General features: G+C 53.3%; 2 protein-coding genes across 11 annotated transcripts in view; one reads left to right on the top strand and one right to left on the bottom strand.

Annotated features, from left to right (window-relative positions):
* GPR143 (G protein-coupled receptor 143) overlaps positions 1 to 3320 on the top strand; it is a 37695-nt gene extending 34375 nt beyond the window's left edge. For both annotated transcript variants that reach the window (XM_064573719.1, XM_064573720.1), the window contains one exon: positions 2925 to 3320. In XM_064573719.1, coding sequence (XP_064429789.1) covers positions 2925 to 3161 — 237 coding nt within the window. In that variant the 3' untranslated portion in view covers positions 3162 to 3320. The remainder of the gene's footprint in view (positions 1 to 2924) is intronic.
* Positions 1 to 13728, bottom strand: part of TBL1X (transducin beta like 1 X-linked) — a 244372-nt gene that overhangs the window by 14901 nt on the left and 215743 nt on the right. For 6 of the 9 annotated variants that reach the window (XM_064573711.1, XM_064573715.1, XM_064573712.1 and 3 more), the window contains one exon: positions 13369 to 13534. In XM_064573711.1, the coding sequence (XP_064429781.1) occupies positions 13369 to 13534 (166 nt within the window). Of the gene's footprint in view, positions 1 to 6482; positions 9941 to 10944; positions 11047 to 13368; positions 13535 to 13728 lie in introns of those variants that run through there. The other 3 variants (XM_064573716.1, XM_045874292.3, XM_064573718.1) reach the window with 2 other exon arrangements.

Raw genomic sequence — 13728 nt, 5'->3', positions numbered from 1 at the left:
AAAAAAAAATACTGCCTGTTTATCCCACAATTCTTCATTCTCCCCCACCCTTGTCCTTTCTCACTAGTCCCTGTCTCTCCCATAATACATTTTTTTCCTACAGTTTCCTTTGTTCTCCCTAATGCCCCTTTCTCGTTATCTTTTATCATTCTCACAATTCCCCTTTCATTGCCATGATCTTTGTTTTTCCCACAGTGCCCTATTTTTCTCATCATCCCTCTTTTCCCACAATTCCCCTTTCTCCTCTATAATCCCTTTGTTCACATAATTCCATTTCTGTCCTACAATTTTCCTTCCTTTTCCATAATCCCTGGTCTCACCCACAGTCTCCTGTCTCTTGTGCAAATCCTTCTCTCCCATAATCCCCTTTGTCCTACAGTGCCTTGTCTCTCCCACAATTTTCCATACTCTCTACGGTCTACTTCTCTCAGTTCACTTTCCCACAATCTTCCACTTTCTCCCACAATTCTGGATTCTTTATTGTCGCTCACAAATCTGTCTTTTTCTACAATGCTGTTTTCCTCCATGCCCTGTCTTTCCTAAAATTGTTTCTTCTTAAGTACTCTGCTCTTCCCCACAATTCCTTCTCCCACCATTCTTTATTCTTCCCCACAGTTCTCTGTTCTTCCCCACAATACTCCATTTTTGCCACAATTCTCTCCCTTAGTTTTTCATGCTCCCTCACAACTCTGTCTCTTCCAATTCCATTTCTCTCCTACAGTTCCCCATTCTCTCCAGAATTCCCGTTCTTTCCCACAGTTCTGTCTCTCCTATATTCCCTTGTGTCCTCCACACTTGTTTTGTCCACAGTTGCCTATCACTACCGCAATTCCTTATCTTAGCCTTCATTCCCTGTTGTCACTTGCCCGCCTGAATGTAACACCGGGTGGCCCCGTGGATGGCAGCTGCTGGGGAAGTGTGGAAGAGAACATACCCCAGGCCTCTCACTCTCGTGCCCTCCCTAGATCAAAGTCAACACCTTGAAGGTGATCCAGGCCCAGGTGTCTGTGTTCTCTGCGGCTCATGGGTGCCCACGGATTGGGCTTTTGGATCGAGGGCTTTTAAGGAATCCAGGAACGATAGGTGAGGGTGCAAGAGACACCCAGTGTGCTTTCCTAGATCTTGGATCTGTGTGGGGCCAGGAAGTTCCCAAGAACCTGCCTGGGCTGGCAGGGCTCGTCAGAGAGGGACTAGGAAGGGGGCTGGCCCTTGGGCATCATGAGCTTGCTGGCATCTGCATATCCTGCAGGGACACTCGTCAGGTATTCATACTGTGGACCAACAGAGAATTAGTACAAATCCCCCAATGGCCTCATTGGATTATCATGTCAGAGACTTGCTCAGCCAGCACATTCCCTCTTTCTATGGAGACCTTTAAGACCAGAAGAGAAAACCCATGGGAATGCAGGCCTGCTGGCAGGCCCTCAACCACAGGGACCACAGTGACGTCAGTGCAGGCTGTGCTGGGCTCAGGTGGCTTGGCTCTTTGGCATCTGAGAAAGCTGTTAGGGTACAAATGCATTTTCTCCATGGAGCCCCAGGGGAAGGATGAAAGAACCGGGAACTCTTAAAAAGCTACAGGATCCAGAGCATGCCCTGAAGTGTGAGGTCACAGGGGGGAGTGTCCTCAGCCCAGACCTTGATCACAAGCCACCATGTGATAGCCCCCCCCGAGTCTTTGAAAAGACCACAGAAGTCACACACAAGTTCCCATGAGCTCAGGACGTCCTCATAAACAGGGGGTGACCCTGTGAAAATCGAATCTTTTTGAAGTGCCACCAGGTCCTGCAGCAGCAGTGCAGTCTTAGACGTGTCTTCTAGAAGCCTTCGCAGCTGGTGCCTGGTCTCCTGGAAGAGCAGGCTCCCCGCCCCGACTGCGGGTCTTCTCCCACCATCCTTCTTGGCGACCCCAATTCTCAGGATCCAGCTGTAGGTTCTGTGACCATAATCAGTCCTTCCACCCGCCTTCTACATTGCCCCGTGTTTGTAGCGCTCATGACACAGAGTCTGACGTACTCAGACCCGTGCTCTCCCAGACTCCTCCTGATCCAGCCCCGGGAGGAAGCTCTGACCACTGGTGTGAGTGTGCGTGGCTTTAGATAGGGTGTCCTGGCTTTCTCCCTGAGCATGAGGGAACACTTGAGTTGAGACCTGGAAGCCGAGAATCCTACCGCTGAACAACCACTGCCATTTGAATTGAGATCTGAATGAACTGTAGAAGGGAGCCGTGAGAAAATCTGGAAAAGCTTTACAGGCAGAAGTGATGTGCAAAGGCCCTGTGGTAGAACTGGGCTGGCAGTGTGAGAGGCCTGTGTGCCTGAGCGTTGTGAGTGAACAGAGTGTGACGTGAGTGGAGACTCCAGTGACCAGCAAGGCCCATTGGTGGATGGAGTTCGGGATTTGGAGATACTCATGAAGGGCAGTCCCTTGCCCCATGCACGGGTGAAAAGGCCGCCCTTCTTCGTGTCTTCCATGTGAGTGTTCCTCTAGGTTGTACGTACCTGGTGCACAGCACGCATGTCTGGATACTTGTGGAATGAAAGAACAACTGTAACGTCTGTTCCAAAGGATCCGCTCAGGTTCTGAAGGAAGGTGTGTTACTGGCAATGGTTCAACAGACCTTCGGGATTACGCTGTTGGCGGGAGTAATTTCCCTGATGGGCACCCACTCCCCGCCCCCCGTGATCCCGTGCTCCCCACCTGCGACAGCACAGGCTCCAAAGCCTCCCTGTGTCCGCAGCCGGTTTCCATTTGATCTACAGCATCCCTGTCGTTCGGCCGAGACACACATGTAGCCACCGGTGCGGAGGCCTGGAAGAAGGGATGCGGGGGCTGAAGATGGCCACGGAATGGTGCATTGGTGACCCGTGAGAGACCCTCAGGGACATCGACACCGTCACAGTCTTTTCTCTTTTCCTCCCCAGGTTCTGATGCCAGCACACTCGAAATCCATGTCGCAAGTGTGTCCCGCAACGAAAATGAGGTTTACTCTGTTCCCAAACCCCAGGGAGACCTATGAGAGGGATGGGACAGGAGTCCAGACACCATGTGCTCAGGCTCTGCATTTCTCGTTCTTTAGAACTGTGTTCTCCCCCAAATCTTGTCATCACCCTGTTAGGGTTTCTTCCCGAGGAATGTCTCTGATGAGAGAGGATCCATGAGCATGATTGGGAACAGGAGGAGAATTCCTTCCAGACCGGACACACAGCAGCTTCTCCAGACTCTTAGCTGCCCTTGGTTTTTCTGAGGCTGGCTACTGTCATGTAAAGGTCGGATCCAGGTCTTTAGAAAAGTCAATAAAATAAAGTAGTTGTAACTGAGCTCCCGGCCTGACTTGCATGCTGTCTGAACACCACCTCTAGCAAATGCTCTTGAGCAAAGCCCTGATGATACCGGATACAGCAGGGTAGAGAAGCGGCAGGACCAACGGGGCAGCCGGGGTGACTGCACAGCGTGCCCTTCACGTGCCCTTCACACGCCCCTGGGGGCAGGGAAGGGGCCAGGTCTCCATCACTCATGTAGCTGTCGGTCCCCATGCTGTACTGAGCAGTGACATAGTCTGAGAAAACCTTGGGACCTGCTTTAGATCATTGCCGAGGTTGGAATCCATCTATCAGTGGAATCTGTATAGATTTAAAAGTTTTTAATGTATTTTTTACTTACTGGCAAAAGTACTGTAGTGTGCGTTGGCGTTGCGAGCCACCTAGGTAGGTCTGTAGAAAACCAAGACGCGGTTTTCTTGGGACCCTGCAGACAGCTCTGCCACACGACCCCTCCCTTCATGTCAGCCAACTCCCGTTTGCTCTAGGAAAGCTGTCTAGGAAGCTTCTAGAGTTGTACTTCTGGAGAGTCACTTGGTTGCAGATGGGCTTCAGGGCAGCACCCTTGGACTGTGACCGCGGTGCCCAGGGCCGTGCATTCCTGAGGATGGACCTCTGTTAGATCACACCCACTGTGATCCAGAGGGCCAAGGAGGTGTGGACGCTTAGCGTTTCGGAGTGGAGCTGCCTTCTTACTCTGTCGACCTTCGGTCTCCCCCAGCGTCAGAAGCCCCCCTTCCGCGTGAGGATTCCCCCAGTGGCCTGAGGCCAGCCCACCCCCACCCCAGAGGCAGAGATGCCATCTCCTCGCTTTCCCGGCCTCCCTGACACCCGCAGCAGGACGTAGGACCTGGCAGCCAGACCCCCCTCCCAAGTCCAAGTTAGAAGCCAGTGTCCAAGGGAATGGCCTGACAGAAGCACGTGTGAGGGGTTGGCGGCAGTCACGCCCGCTTTGGAAGCAGCTTGGGTGCTTTCAGGGGCCACAGTCCGGCGTCCAGTGTCACCGTGTGGGCAGCGCCCGGTGCTGTGTGTGCGTGTGTTCCCTGCATGCAACCGATCCCAAGCCTGATTTTGGCTATTCTCGTCTGTGTGGCCTCCAGTCTGCTCCTCCGGAGATTCCTCGGAGGGCCCAGTACCCTCATTCATTGCTTTTGGCTTACACTGGCCGGAGTCAGGTTCAGAAGCTTGCAAATAAGACCCCTGTCTGATGGGATGATCCAGCTACAACTCCTAGATGGGGTGTTCATGTCACCTGGGGAGGGGGGACAGGGAGCCGGAAGGTGCATGAATCCCTCCTCACGCCTCCTTGGCAGGCACCGAGCAAGCCCATGGATGCACTGGGAGCACGCGAGTGAGGATCCGACACGTAGCGTATCAAGTCACTCCAGTGAGGAGAGCGAGCCGCCCAAAGGAGTAAGTGAGAGAACGGCGGGCAGCCTGGTTTGAGCAATTTCCCAGTCAGGCTGGTTGCTGCAGGGGGGCCTCGTTACTGTGCTACAAAACTCGGGGGTGCGAAGGGCAATGATCCAGCGGAGAGAAAGCAGTCCTGATGATGGGAGAGAGGTTTCCATGAAGGCGCGGCACCTGGGACCCACGAGTCTGGGCTGGCTGGACACACACAGGCGGTCGTAGCTGGGGCATAGTGTGGGTGGAAGGATGAGGCGGTGCCTACCAGGAAGCTTCCGTGTGATTTTAGTTTATTGGCCAGTTTAGGAGCCAGTCGATTTATCACGCCTTAAAATACCTTTTGAGGACTCTGCTCGCATCCCCTATTCTAGGAATGCCCTCATGTTCATGCACAGCGTGCAGTCTGGAGAGAATGTATCCCAGCCGGCTGTTTTTTTCCTGTGGTTTCCCCCAGTCGCTTTGGCTTGACGAAAACTATAGGTTCCTGGTCTGAGCCCCCCATTCTCCAGAGCATCTAAATGTTGGCGGAAGGTAATTCCGTGCAGAGCGGTGTCCCGCGCTCTCCCCCACCATCCCCACGCCCTGTCCACGTCCTGCTCTGGGTGGAAATGCGTCCCCTTGTGGGCCTTACCTTGTCATGGATGAGACATTTCAGAGGAAAAGGAGACTGGAAAAAAAAAATATATATATATCGGCCACGTTCTGAGTGGTTTGTAAGGGATACACGGCACTGCTTCCCACGTCCTCCTACCCCTTCTCACGCAGCTCAAGGCGGCGTCCAGGTCTCTGTCGACAGTAACCACACCCAGCACACACAGGTGCCCAGAAACCTTCCCACAAGCACGAAGAACATTCGCCAATATCCTCGAGGAACCGCATCACGATGCGGACAGGTGACGTTCTGTTGGTGACCGCAAGCTGCAGATGCCCTCAAGTAAAATGAAGTCCAGCTTCTTACAAAGAACCCCGTTTAAAGCTGTGTGTTCCCACCAAAGCCACACATCCCATACGCCTCTATCCCGGGGACCCTGACCCGCGCTGTTCTCCCCACTGCCGTGCTTGCTACTAGGTTCTCCCCAGGACCTTCCTGTGGCTCTCACGTGGTTCACCCCCCGACAGCACTGGGACCCCAGTCCTCCGCTTCGTTCTAGTGCAGGATCAGGTTGGAATTGGCGGGAAGGACACCGTGACCTTCCTGGTGACTCGCACAGCGAAGAAGGACTTGTACAACACTCTGCCTCTCCTCCTCACGGGCCTCCTCCCTAGTGCTGGGTACAGCAATGCCCAGTCATCCTGTAACACCCAGCAGCCGATTAAGGTGGCACCTCGGCATGTGACACAGAGCACGTGTCGGTCAGCATTTGTGGACCGTTGGTCTGCGTCGCCGAGTCTCCCATGTGCCTGTGACTATGGGCTCCTCCGGTGGCTCAAAGCCAGTCCCTGAACTCCGAATCCCAGCAGACCCACCTGCTGCTAAGACTCCTCTGCTCGGACTTCTTACAGCCGCCAGCCTGGAACAACGTAATGACGAAGGAACACGTGGAAACGCGCCCCCGTTATGGAGCCTCCAACAGTAAGCAGGGCCTGGTGTTCCTCACGCATCGGCCGTCCCGTTCCCTGGGCCCTGTGTCAGCAGAGAGGTCCCGGGAAGAGGCACTCGAGTTGTGAGAAAACGCACAGTGGCGTCTTCATCCATCCGTGGCACCGTGGGCCCGAGAGTTAACCCCGCGAGAGCAAGAAAGCACACCCACCGAGTTCTCTAGTATCAAAATAGAGCGATTTATTCAAGACACTGAGTATGATCTGTTGATTTTCTCTTGAAACAAATGAGCTACAACACACAAGGTGATTCTTTTTCTCAGAGAGCATGAGGGTGAGTGAGGGTGGAGGAGAACCAAACGGGGGTCGATGTGGATGGAACAGAATCTAGAAAATGCAGACAGAGGACCACATCTGGCTGTACGTCTGACACAGACAATAAAAACTGCAGAAGCCAGAATTCAAAAACCTCAGTGAGTGGCGGAAGGAACATTTCTGCATTTGACAAGAAACACGATTAAAATAAAAAAGAAAAAGGTGGAACAGAAGGCTAAAAATAACAAAGCAGACCCTTACATTTGACAAAGTGCACTTCACTCGGCTCCGTGATCGAGGTTTAGAAAGACGAACGTCAAGTCCTAGGTGTCGTGTGGGGTCAGAGGGTGGACACCCTGTCACGGACGGCCCTCGCTCCCCCTGCCGCGGGACAGCATCCCTCTCCCAGGTGGGCGTGCGGGACACGCTCTTGGTCACTCGAAACCCAACCGAAGATTCTGCAAAGGATCGCGTTACTCTGATTTCAGAATTAAGGTTCCATTTGGTCACTAAGACAAGCATTTACCCACAATTCCTCAGAGCTGGAAACAAAGGACAAACAGGAACTTCACCCACGGGCCATCCCTCGATGACGGAGATGAAGCTGCCGGCTTTCTGGCAGAGGGCGAGTGTCGCAGGCTCGATGGCTGGTGGTCGTTGTGCTGAGGGTGGGGATGGATGGAAGGGGCGCTGCCCGCCCGCTCCTGGTTGGTCCCTCTTCAGGCCCATGGGGAGCTGCTCGGCAACGGCTGCTCGGGGAAGCTAGGGATGCGGACAGTGGGCCTTTGTCCTCACCAGCTTCACTCCTGCACACAGCGGCCAAGCCTGTGTTGTGCGTGGCCTTCCAGCCCTTGGCTCCTACCTCATCGTTCCCAAGTGACTCAGAGTCACCAGGAGGCTAAGGACTGGGCTCCTGACCTTCCTGTGAAGATTATCTACTGAACCCCTTACAGGATGTCTCGCCATGGCCACCCAACAGCGTCTGACTTGTCAAACACAAGCCATGTCCCGACCGCGGGCCACCCCTCAACAACTTAAGCTCTGTAGAGGTGACATTTTTACTTGGGGTAGGGAGTTGAGATGGTGTTGGTCTGGATCCCCAACTAACTGCACCCCAAACCTAATGATGTCTTGGGGCCAGGCAATGAATCATCTGCTATCTTCAAAGATGGGAGTGGTGACTCCACGGAACTCTGACCCCTGGGCTAAGCATTTAGGTAACAGAACCAGAATAAAATACCCAAGTCAGACACAGAGCACTTTGGTCTCGTGTAGACAGGGCGTGAATGACTCCGATATCCAAGCCAATTAATGATCTGAGAAGAATGAACACACTCTAGTCTTTGTAGCTGGTCCCGGCCCATTCCAAGTTCTGTAGGAAGGCCTTGCCCTGCCCTGCCCGTTGGGTTTTGGCTGCATGGACGGAGGCCACCCTCGAACATCCTGTCTCATTGCTGGAACACACACCCAGCTGACACCTGCCCACGACCGGACCCCCCACCCCCAGGCCTGGCCAACTTCCTCATCTCTTCCTGTGCCCGCTGGGAAACAGAGGAGACAAGAGGCCTTATCTTTCGGTTCTTCCCCATTGTTCACTTCAAAACGAGGTCCCTGTCGGGTTGTGACAAGACTACAAAGGTCACCTGATCCAATGAAAGGAAACTCCTCTAGGAACACAAAGCCATGTTTAATTTTTTAAAAACAGTAAAAAGATTCATTATTTAAAAAAAAAAATCTTTCTCCTAGTCTCTTGCGAGAGAAAGAAATTATGAAGACAGCAGAAATTATTAGTGACGTTTCTACCTAGGTCATTCACCTCCGGGCCTGAACATCTTCCTTCCCCGTTCATTTCTGTCATCAGGAGAGCAGGGGAGATCCTGGAGCCTTTCAGGTCGGCGTTGTGAGGACGGGTCACCCTGCTCTCGGTGACGCGACCACCGGTATCTACGGTGCCATCCACGAGATGTTGAGGGGATGCGGAGCTCAGCTGTTGACTTGTGCCTGGCGTCTTCGATACCATTTGGTCCGGGGACTGCTGGGGTCAGAGGGCACCGTTCTCCGGCCCTCTCCCTCTGGCTACGAGGGTACACGCGCCCTGCGAGATGCCGCGCTCATCTGCGAAGCCGGGCTCTCACTCTCGAGGCAGAGCAATCCCGTGACCGAGGCACAGGACCGACCTTTTCCCACCCAGACTTCTAACCGCCTTTCATGAAGCTGAAGGGAAAGGAAAAAGCGACCTCAGACCCTGCCTGTGTCTTCCTAAAATTTGTTTAAAATATGAATCACACAAAGCTCTCTATGTCTGATGACCATTTTAGGATTTTAAAATTGTTTTAACATAAAAATATTTTTTTTTTCCAAAAATACTCCGGGCTCTCTCTCTTATAAGTATTTTTTTCTCCTGTAAAAAGTCCCCCTGCCCTGCCTGCTTACATAAAGCACTTATTACGCGCCGAAAGTGCCCTTGAGACCTAAGATCCGAAGCAACTATCAGAAAGGGACAGAGAGAGAGTGAGCGAGGGGCGATGGGGGAGAGGGAAGGGGGAGGAGGGGACGGGAAAGCTGTCCGCCCCCGATTCCGTCACGGTGTCCACGAGGCTGCATCTACCGAGGGCGTACCGCACACCAAGACCACACGGAACGAAGGAGAAAGGTGCAGGGGGGCCAGACAACGGGAAAGAAGCAACAAACCAAAAACAGTTTCCATCTCAGACTGAAGGCCCCCAGACGACAGGATTCCAGCCAATAGAAAAACCACCGGACAAAGAAGATTCTAGAAAATAGAAAGTGTTGGGATTACAAAGTTGCGCATTTCATCGGTACAAACTGGTCTTTGAACATCCTTTGTGAGAACAACTGTAGTGTCCAGATTGTTAGGGAAAAAACAAACCCGCCACGTGGAGGAGAGCCCCCCCCCCCTTTTGGTTTATCACAGCATTTTTCTTGTTTTTCCTTTTTTTGGCACAGCTTTTTTTCCTTTTTTTTTTTTTCCTCCTGCTTTTCTCTCAGCCATCAGAGCCTGTTCTGGATGGAAACCAAACCGTGCACCGTTTAGCTAGTGGCTTCGTGCTTCCCAGGCTGAATGTTCTGGGTGGAAACCATCCTTTCCCCCTTTGATAGGACTGTGTATGCTTCTGTTTTAAACTTCCTGATGAAGGTTACAAAAAAATAAGAGACTCCCGCAGCCGGGGATGAGCTGATTTCCAAGTACACTCTAATGCAAGTCAAGTTCATACAGTTTCGGAGCGGATAGAACCGTGTCTGTCGAGCGCCGCACCCCCACAACATTCACTGCTGGTCCGTTAACAATTCTGTTCTAGAGTATTTTGTGTTTACTTCCGAAGATCTAAAACACACACCTGGGAGGAAAGAGGAAGTGACTGTTACCTTCACAGACAACACCAAGAAGCCTTGTGAGCCCTTGGCCCAAATCTGGCCCATCACCCGTGTTTTGCAAATAAAGTTTTATCGGCACATGGTCATGAAGATGCAGAGAAGCTCGAAGGAGAGAAGAGTGTCTGAGCCTCTGACCAACCAACCCCAAGCAAACAGCACTGCACGGAAAAGCCAGGTCAAGGGCAACGCTAGGAACAAATGGCAGTGGACGCTATGTGACGGGGTCGAGGACAACTCCAGTCTGAGCACACGGATGCTGGGAACGCTGGGGGCCCAGGCTGACCCTTGGGAAGCCCGCCCAGTGTTGCCCCCCCTGCTTTGGAGCTCAAGTGCAGGAACGCATCAAAAGGCCAGACATGTCCTGGGACCAGAACAGGACCCCTGGGGGCCGGGAGACCTGTGGAAGGAAAGCTCATGCCGTTACCACCACAGGGCCCAGGTCAGGGGCACAGACATGGAGCCAAGGCAGGAGTGAGTTTCCCAGCTTCAACACCGCAGACACCGGAGCCAGACACTCCCCTGCTGGGGGCGCCGTCCTGGGGCCGGGAGGAGGCTGGCTGCGTCCCTGCCTTCCACCCACCACACGCCAGTAGCGGGTCCCCCCCACCCCCGAAGTAGGGACAACCAAAAAATGCCAGTCTGCAGACTTTGCCCGATGTCCTCACAGGGACAGAATCCCCATGGTTGAGAACCACCGATTTCCCTGAGAGCGCGTTAACCAGAATGACAACCTGGAAGGGAGGACGAGGCGGCCATTCTCAGCTGGTGCCAACCCAATGGGATCCAGCCCAGAAGTTTCCTTCCCCCAAGACACATTCATTTGACACCTGCTGTGTGCCAGGCCCTCAGAGACCAGGACCCATCACCCCGCCCTCCGCCCGGAAGCGCAGCCAGGTATCCACTGCCTGGCTTTCCCCCTTCGCGCCCTCGCCCGCCCACTCCCCCGCCAGCCGCAGGTGCCGCTTACAGAGCCGTCGGATGCGCTGGCGCCCACTTTGTCCCCTCGGGCATTCCAGCACACCTCGAAGATGCCGCCAGTGCCTCGGTAGCTGTGCACGAGACTCCCACTCTGCAAAGCAAAGCAGTCAGCACTCAGGATGCGACGCACGGGGGCGCCGGCAGGAGCCACTCTCGGGACGTGACCCCGAAATGTTCTCACAGTAGCTCATCGCGGAGAGCTGATTTCTGAAGTTTGCAAAACAGAAATTCAAACTGGTGGCTACAGGTGCGTGCCTCTCAGACGTCCTACCACGGGAGCCCAAGGTGCCCTATGGTGGCCCGTGGCCTGGACTCGGCAGGGGAGGTCGCGTGTCCCTTGGGCCCCGCCCTCCCCCCCCCCCGCCCCGGGACCGATGGTGCCCTGCACACTGGGACAGCTGTTCCCAAGGAACAAGTCAGCAATGTTGTTTTTTTTTTTAGTATTTAGAGAGGGTACCCATTTCACAGAGAATTAAAGTGAGTTTTAAAATGTCTCAAAGAGGACACCTGGGTGGCTCAGATGGTTAAGCATCTGCCTTCAGCTCAGGTCATGGTCCCAGGGTCCTAGGACCGAGCCCCACATCAGGCTCCCTGCTACGTGGGGAGTCTGCTTCTCCCTCTCCCCACAACTCATGCTCCTTCGCTCGCTCTCTTCCTCTCTCAAATATCTAAACTATTAAAAAAATAATAAAATCTTTAAAAAAATAAAATGTCCTGGGGCGCCTGGGTGGCTCAGTCGTTGGGCATCTGCCTTCGGCTCAGGTCATGATCCAAGGGTCCTGGGATCGAGCCCCGCATCGGGCTCCCTGCTCCGCGGGAAGCCTGCTTCTCCCTCTCCCCACAACTCATGCTCCTTCGCTCGCTCTCTTCCTCTCTCAAATATCTAAACTATTAAAAAAATAATAAAATCTTTAAAAAAATAAAATGTCCTGGGGCGCCTGGGTGGCTCAGTCAGTTAAACGTCTGCCTTCGGCTCAGGTCATGATCCCAGGGTCCTGGGATCGAGCCCCCCGCATCGGGCTCCCTGCTCCGCGGGAAGCCTGCTTCTCCCTCTCCCACTCCCCCTGCTTGTGTTCCCTCTCTCGCTGTGTCTCTCTCTGTCAAATAAATAAATTAAAAAATCTAAAAAAGTAATAATAAAAATAAAAAAATGTCTCAAAGAGTGTTGTGATTTATACAAATGGGGTGATAATGAGGGTGATCATGATTCGACGAGTTTCTGACAGTAGACGGCACCTAATGAACGATGTTATTTTACAAATCCATCCAGCATGATTTCCAGCAAGTATTTCATGAAGGAACTCTGGCACAGTGTGCCTGGGGTGAGTTTTCCAGGAGGCCTATCTAGGGCTGTGAGGCTCAGCTTGGCATCAGGCTGGCTCCACGCAGAGCCCACCATCACCTCTCCTTCCGCAAGAGGATGTGTTTTATGTAAGGCAGTCCCTGGGAAGCCTGGGGTCTCAGTGGACCCCTACACCCCAATGCCAGTTACCTTGGCCCACGCCCCACCACCTCCTGTCCCAAGGGGAACATGGACTTGAGAACGCAAATGCATCCGAATGTCAACCAAGCCCAAGAGAATCTAGAAGATAGGTCATATGGAAAGGGGAGCAGGGAAGCCGTCTGATCCATCCTGAGATCCAACAAAATGGATCACTGGCTATTTTCAAGGACTCCTACCACACCACCATCTCCCTTCCATTAGGAGAACCAAGAGCTGACTGCCCAAGATAACACTGTACTCACTCTACTAGTTCCTGTCCATTCTATCTTTATATTCAGATTTCTGCGATCCTCAGGTATGGCCAGAGAAACCTACAGTGGCTACATTTAATCAAATATCGTCTCCTTTTAGTTCTGAGAACAGGACAACCCACTCTTGGCCTGTCCTTTGCTGCAAACATAAAATATTTTCACTCAAGAATCGTTAAATGGCATGAGCACGGCAAACCATCTCTCCTTTGTACTCCTTGATGGGCTCCGTGGGGCCACAGGTGTTGGTGGTCTCAGAGGTGGTCAGGGCTGGCCCCAGGCCAGCTGGCCGCTGCCCCTGGAAACCTCGGATGGGGGGCCACCTCTCCGCCCCCAACCTCGGATTCCAGACGGCCGCGTCTCTGAGCACGCCTGTGCTCGAGACGCGGATGAGGCAGGGAGGTGGTTTGATGCCAGGAAGCTGAACGAGAAGACGGGGCAAGTGTGGGGAGGGGACCCACAGCCCGGACAGGGCACAGGGCAGCAGCACTGAGCCTGGGGTCTGCCCGGGGAGGGAGGGCTGGCTTTAAGCCATCATCTGGGGCAACTCGTTCCTAAGCACAGCTTCCCCACTGGCTGCTCCTAGCCTGGGTCCCCGAAAACACTGTTTATAGGGCCTTCCTTTTGGAAAGGACTGGGTCACAGGAAGCCTGGGGATTACCTGAGTATTCCAGATATGCACACACTTGTCAAAGGAGCCACTGGCCAGGTACTTCCCGTCGGGGCTGAAAGCTACACTGTAGACCGGTTCCTGATGTTTGGTTAGCGTGTGGATGCAAACGCCGCGCTCCACATCCCACAGTCGAACCGTAGAATCAAACGAAGCACTAAGAAGACGGGACACAAAACATTACCACAAAAACACCTGGCTTTCCTTCCGTTTCCCTAAGATGTCTTAATGGGTATCATGAGCTCTTCTTTCCAGAATGTGAGCTGGACATAGTGAAGACAAGGCCATAGTTTTCAAACAGATCTTTTCTTCCCTCCTTCCTTTCTTGTGGGGCTGTTATTAGGAACACAA

The sequence above is a fragment of the Mirounga angustirostris genome, unplaced genomic scaffold (assembly GCF_029215605.1).
Source record: "Mirounga angustirostris isolate CCGP_5_RB_7025 unplaced genomic scaffold, mMirAng1.0.hap1 SCAF_11, whole genome shotgun sequence".
NCBI lineage: Eukaryota > Metazoa > Chordata > Mammalia > Carnivora > Phocidae > Mirounga > Mirounga angustirostris.
Note: the sequence above shows the minus strand (reverse complement) of the source record. Positions and strands in the feature narration are given on the sequence as shown.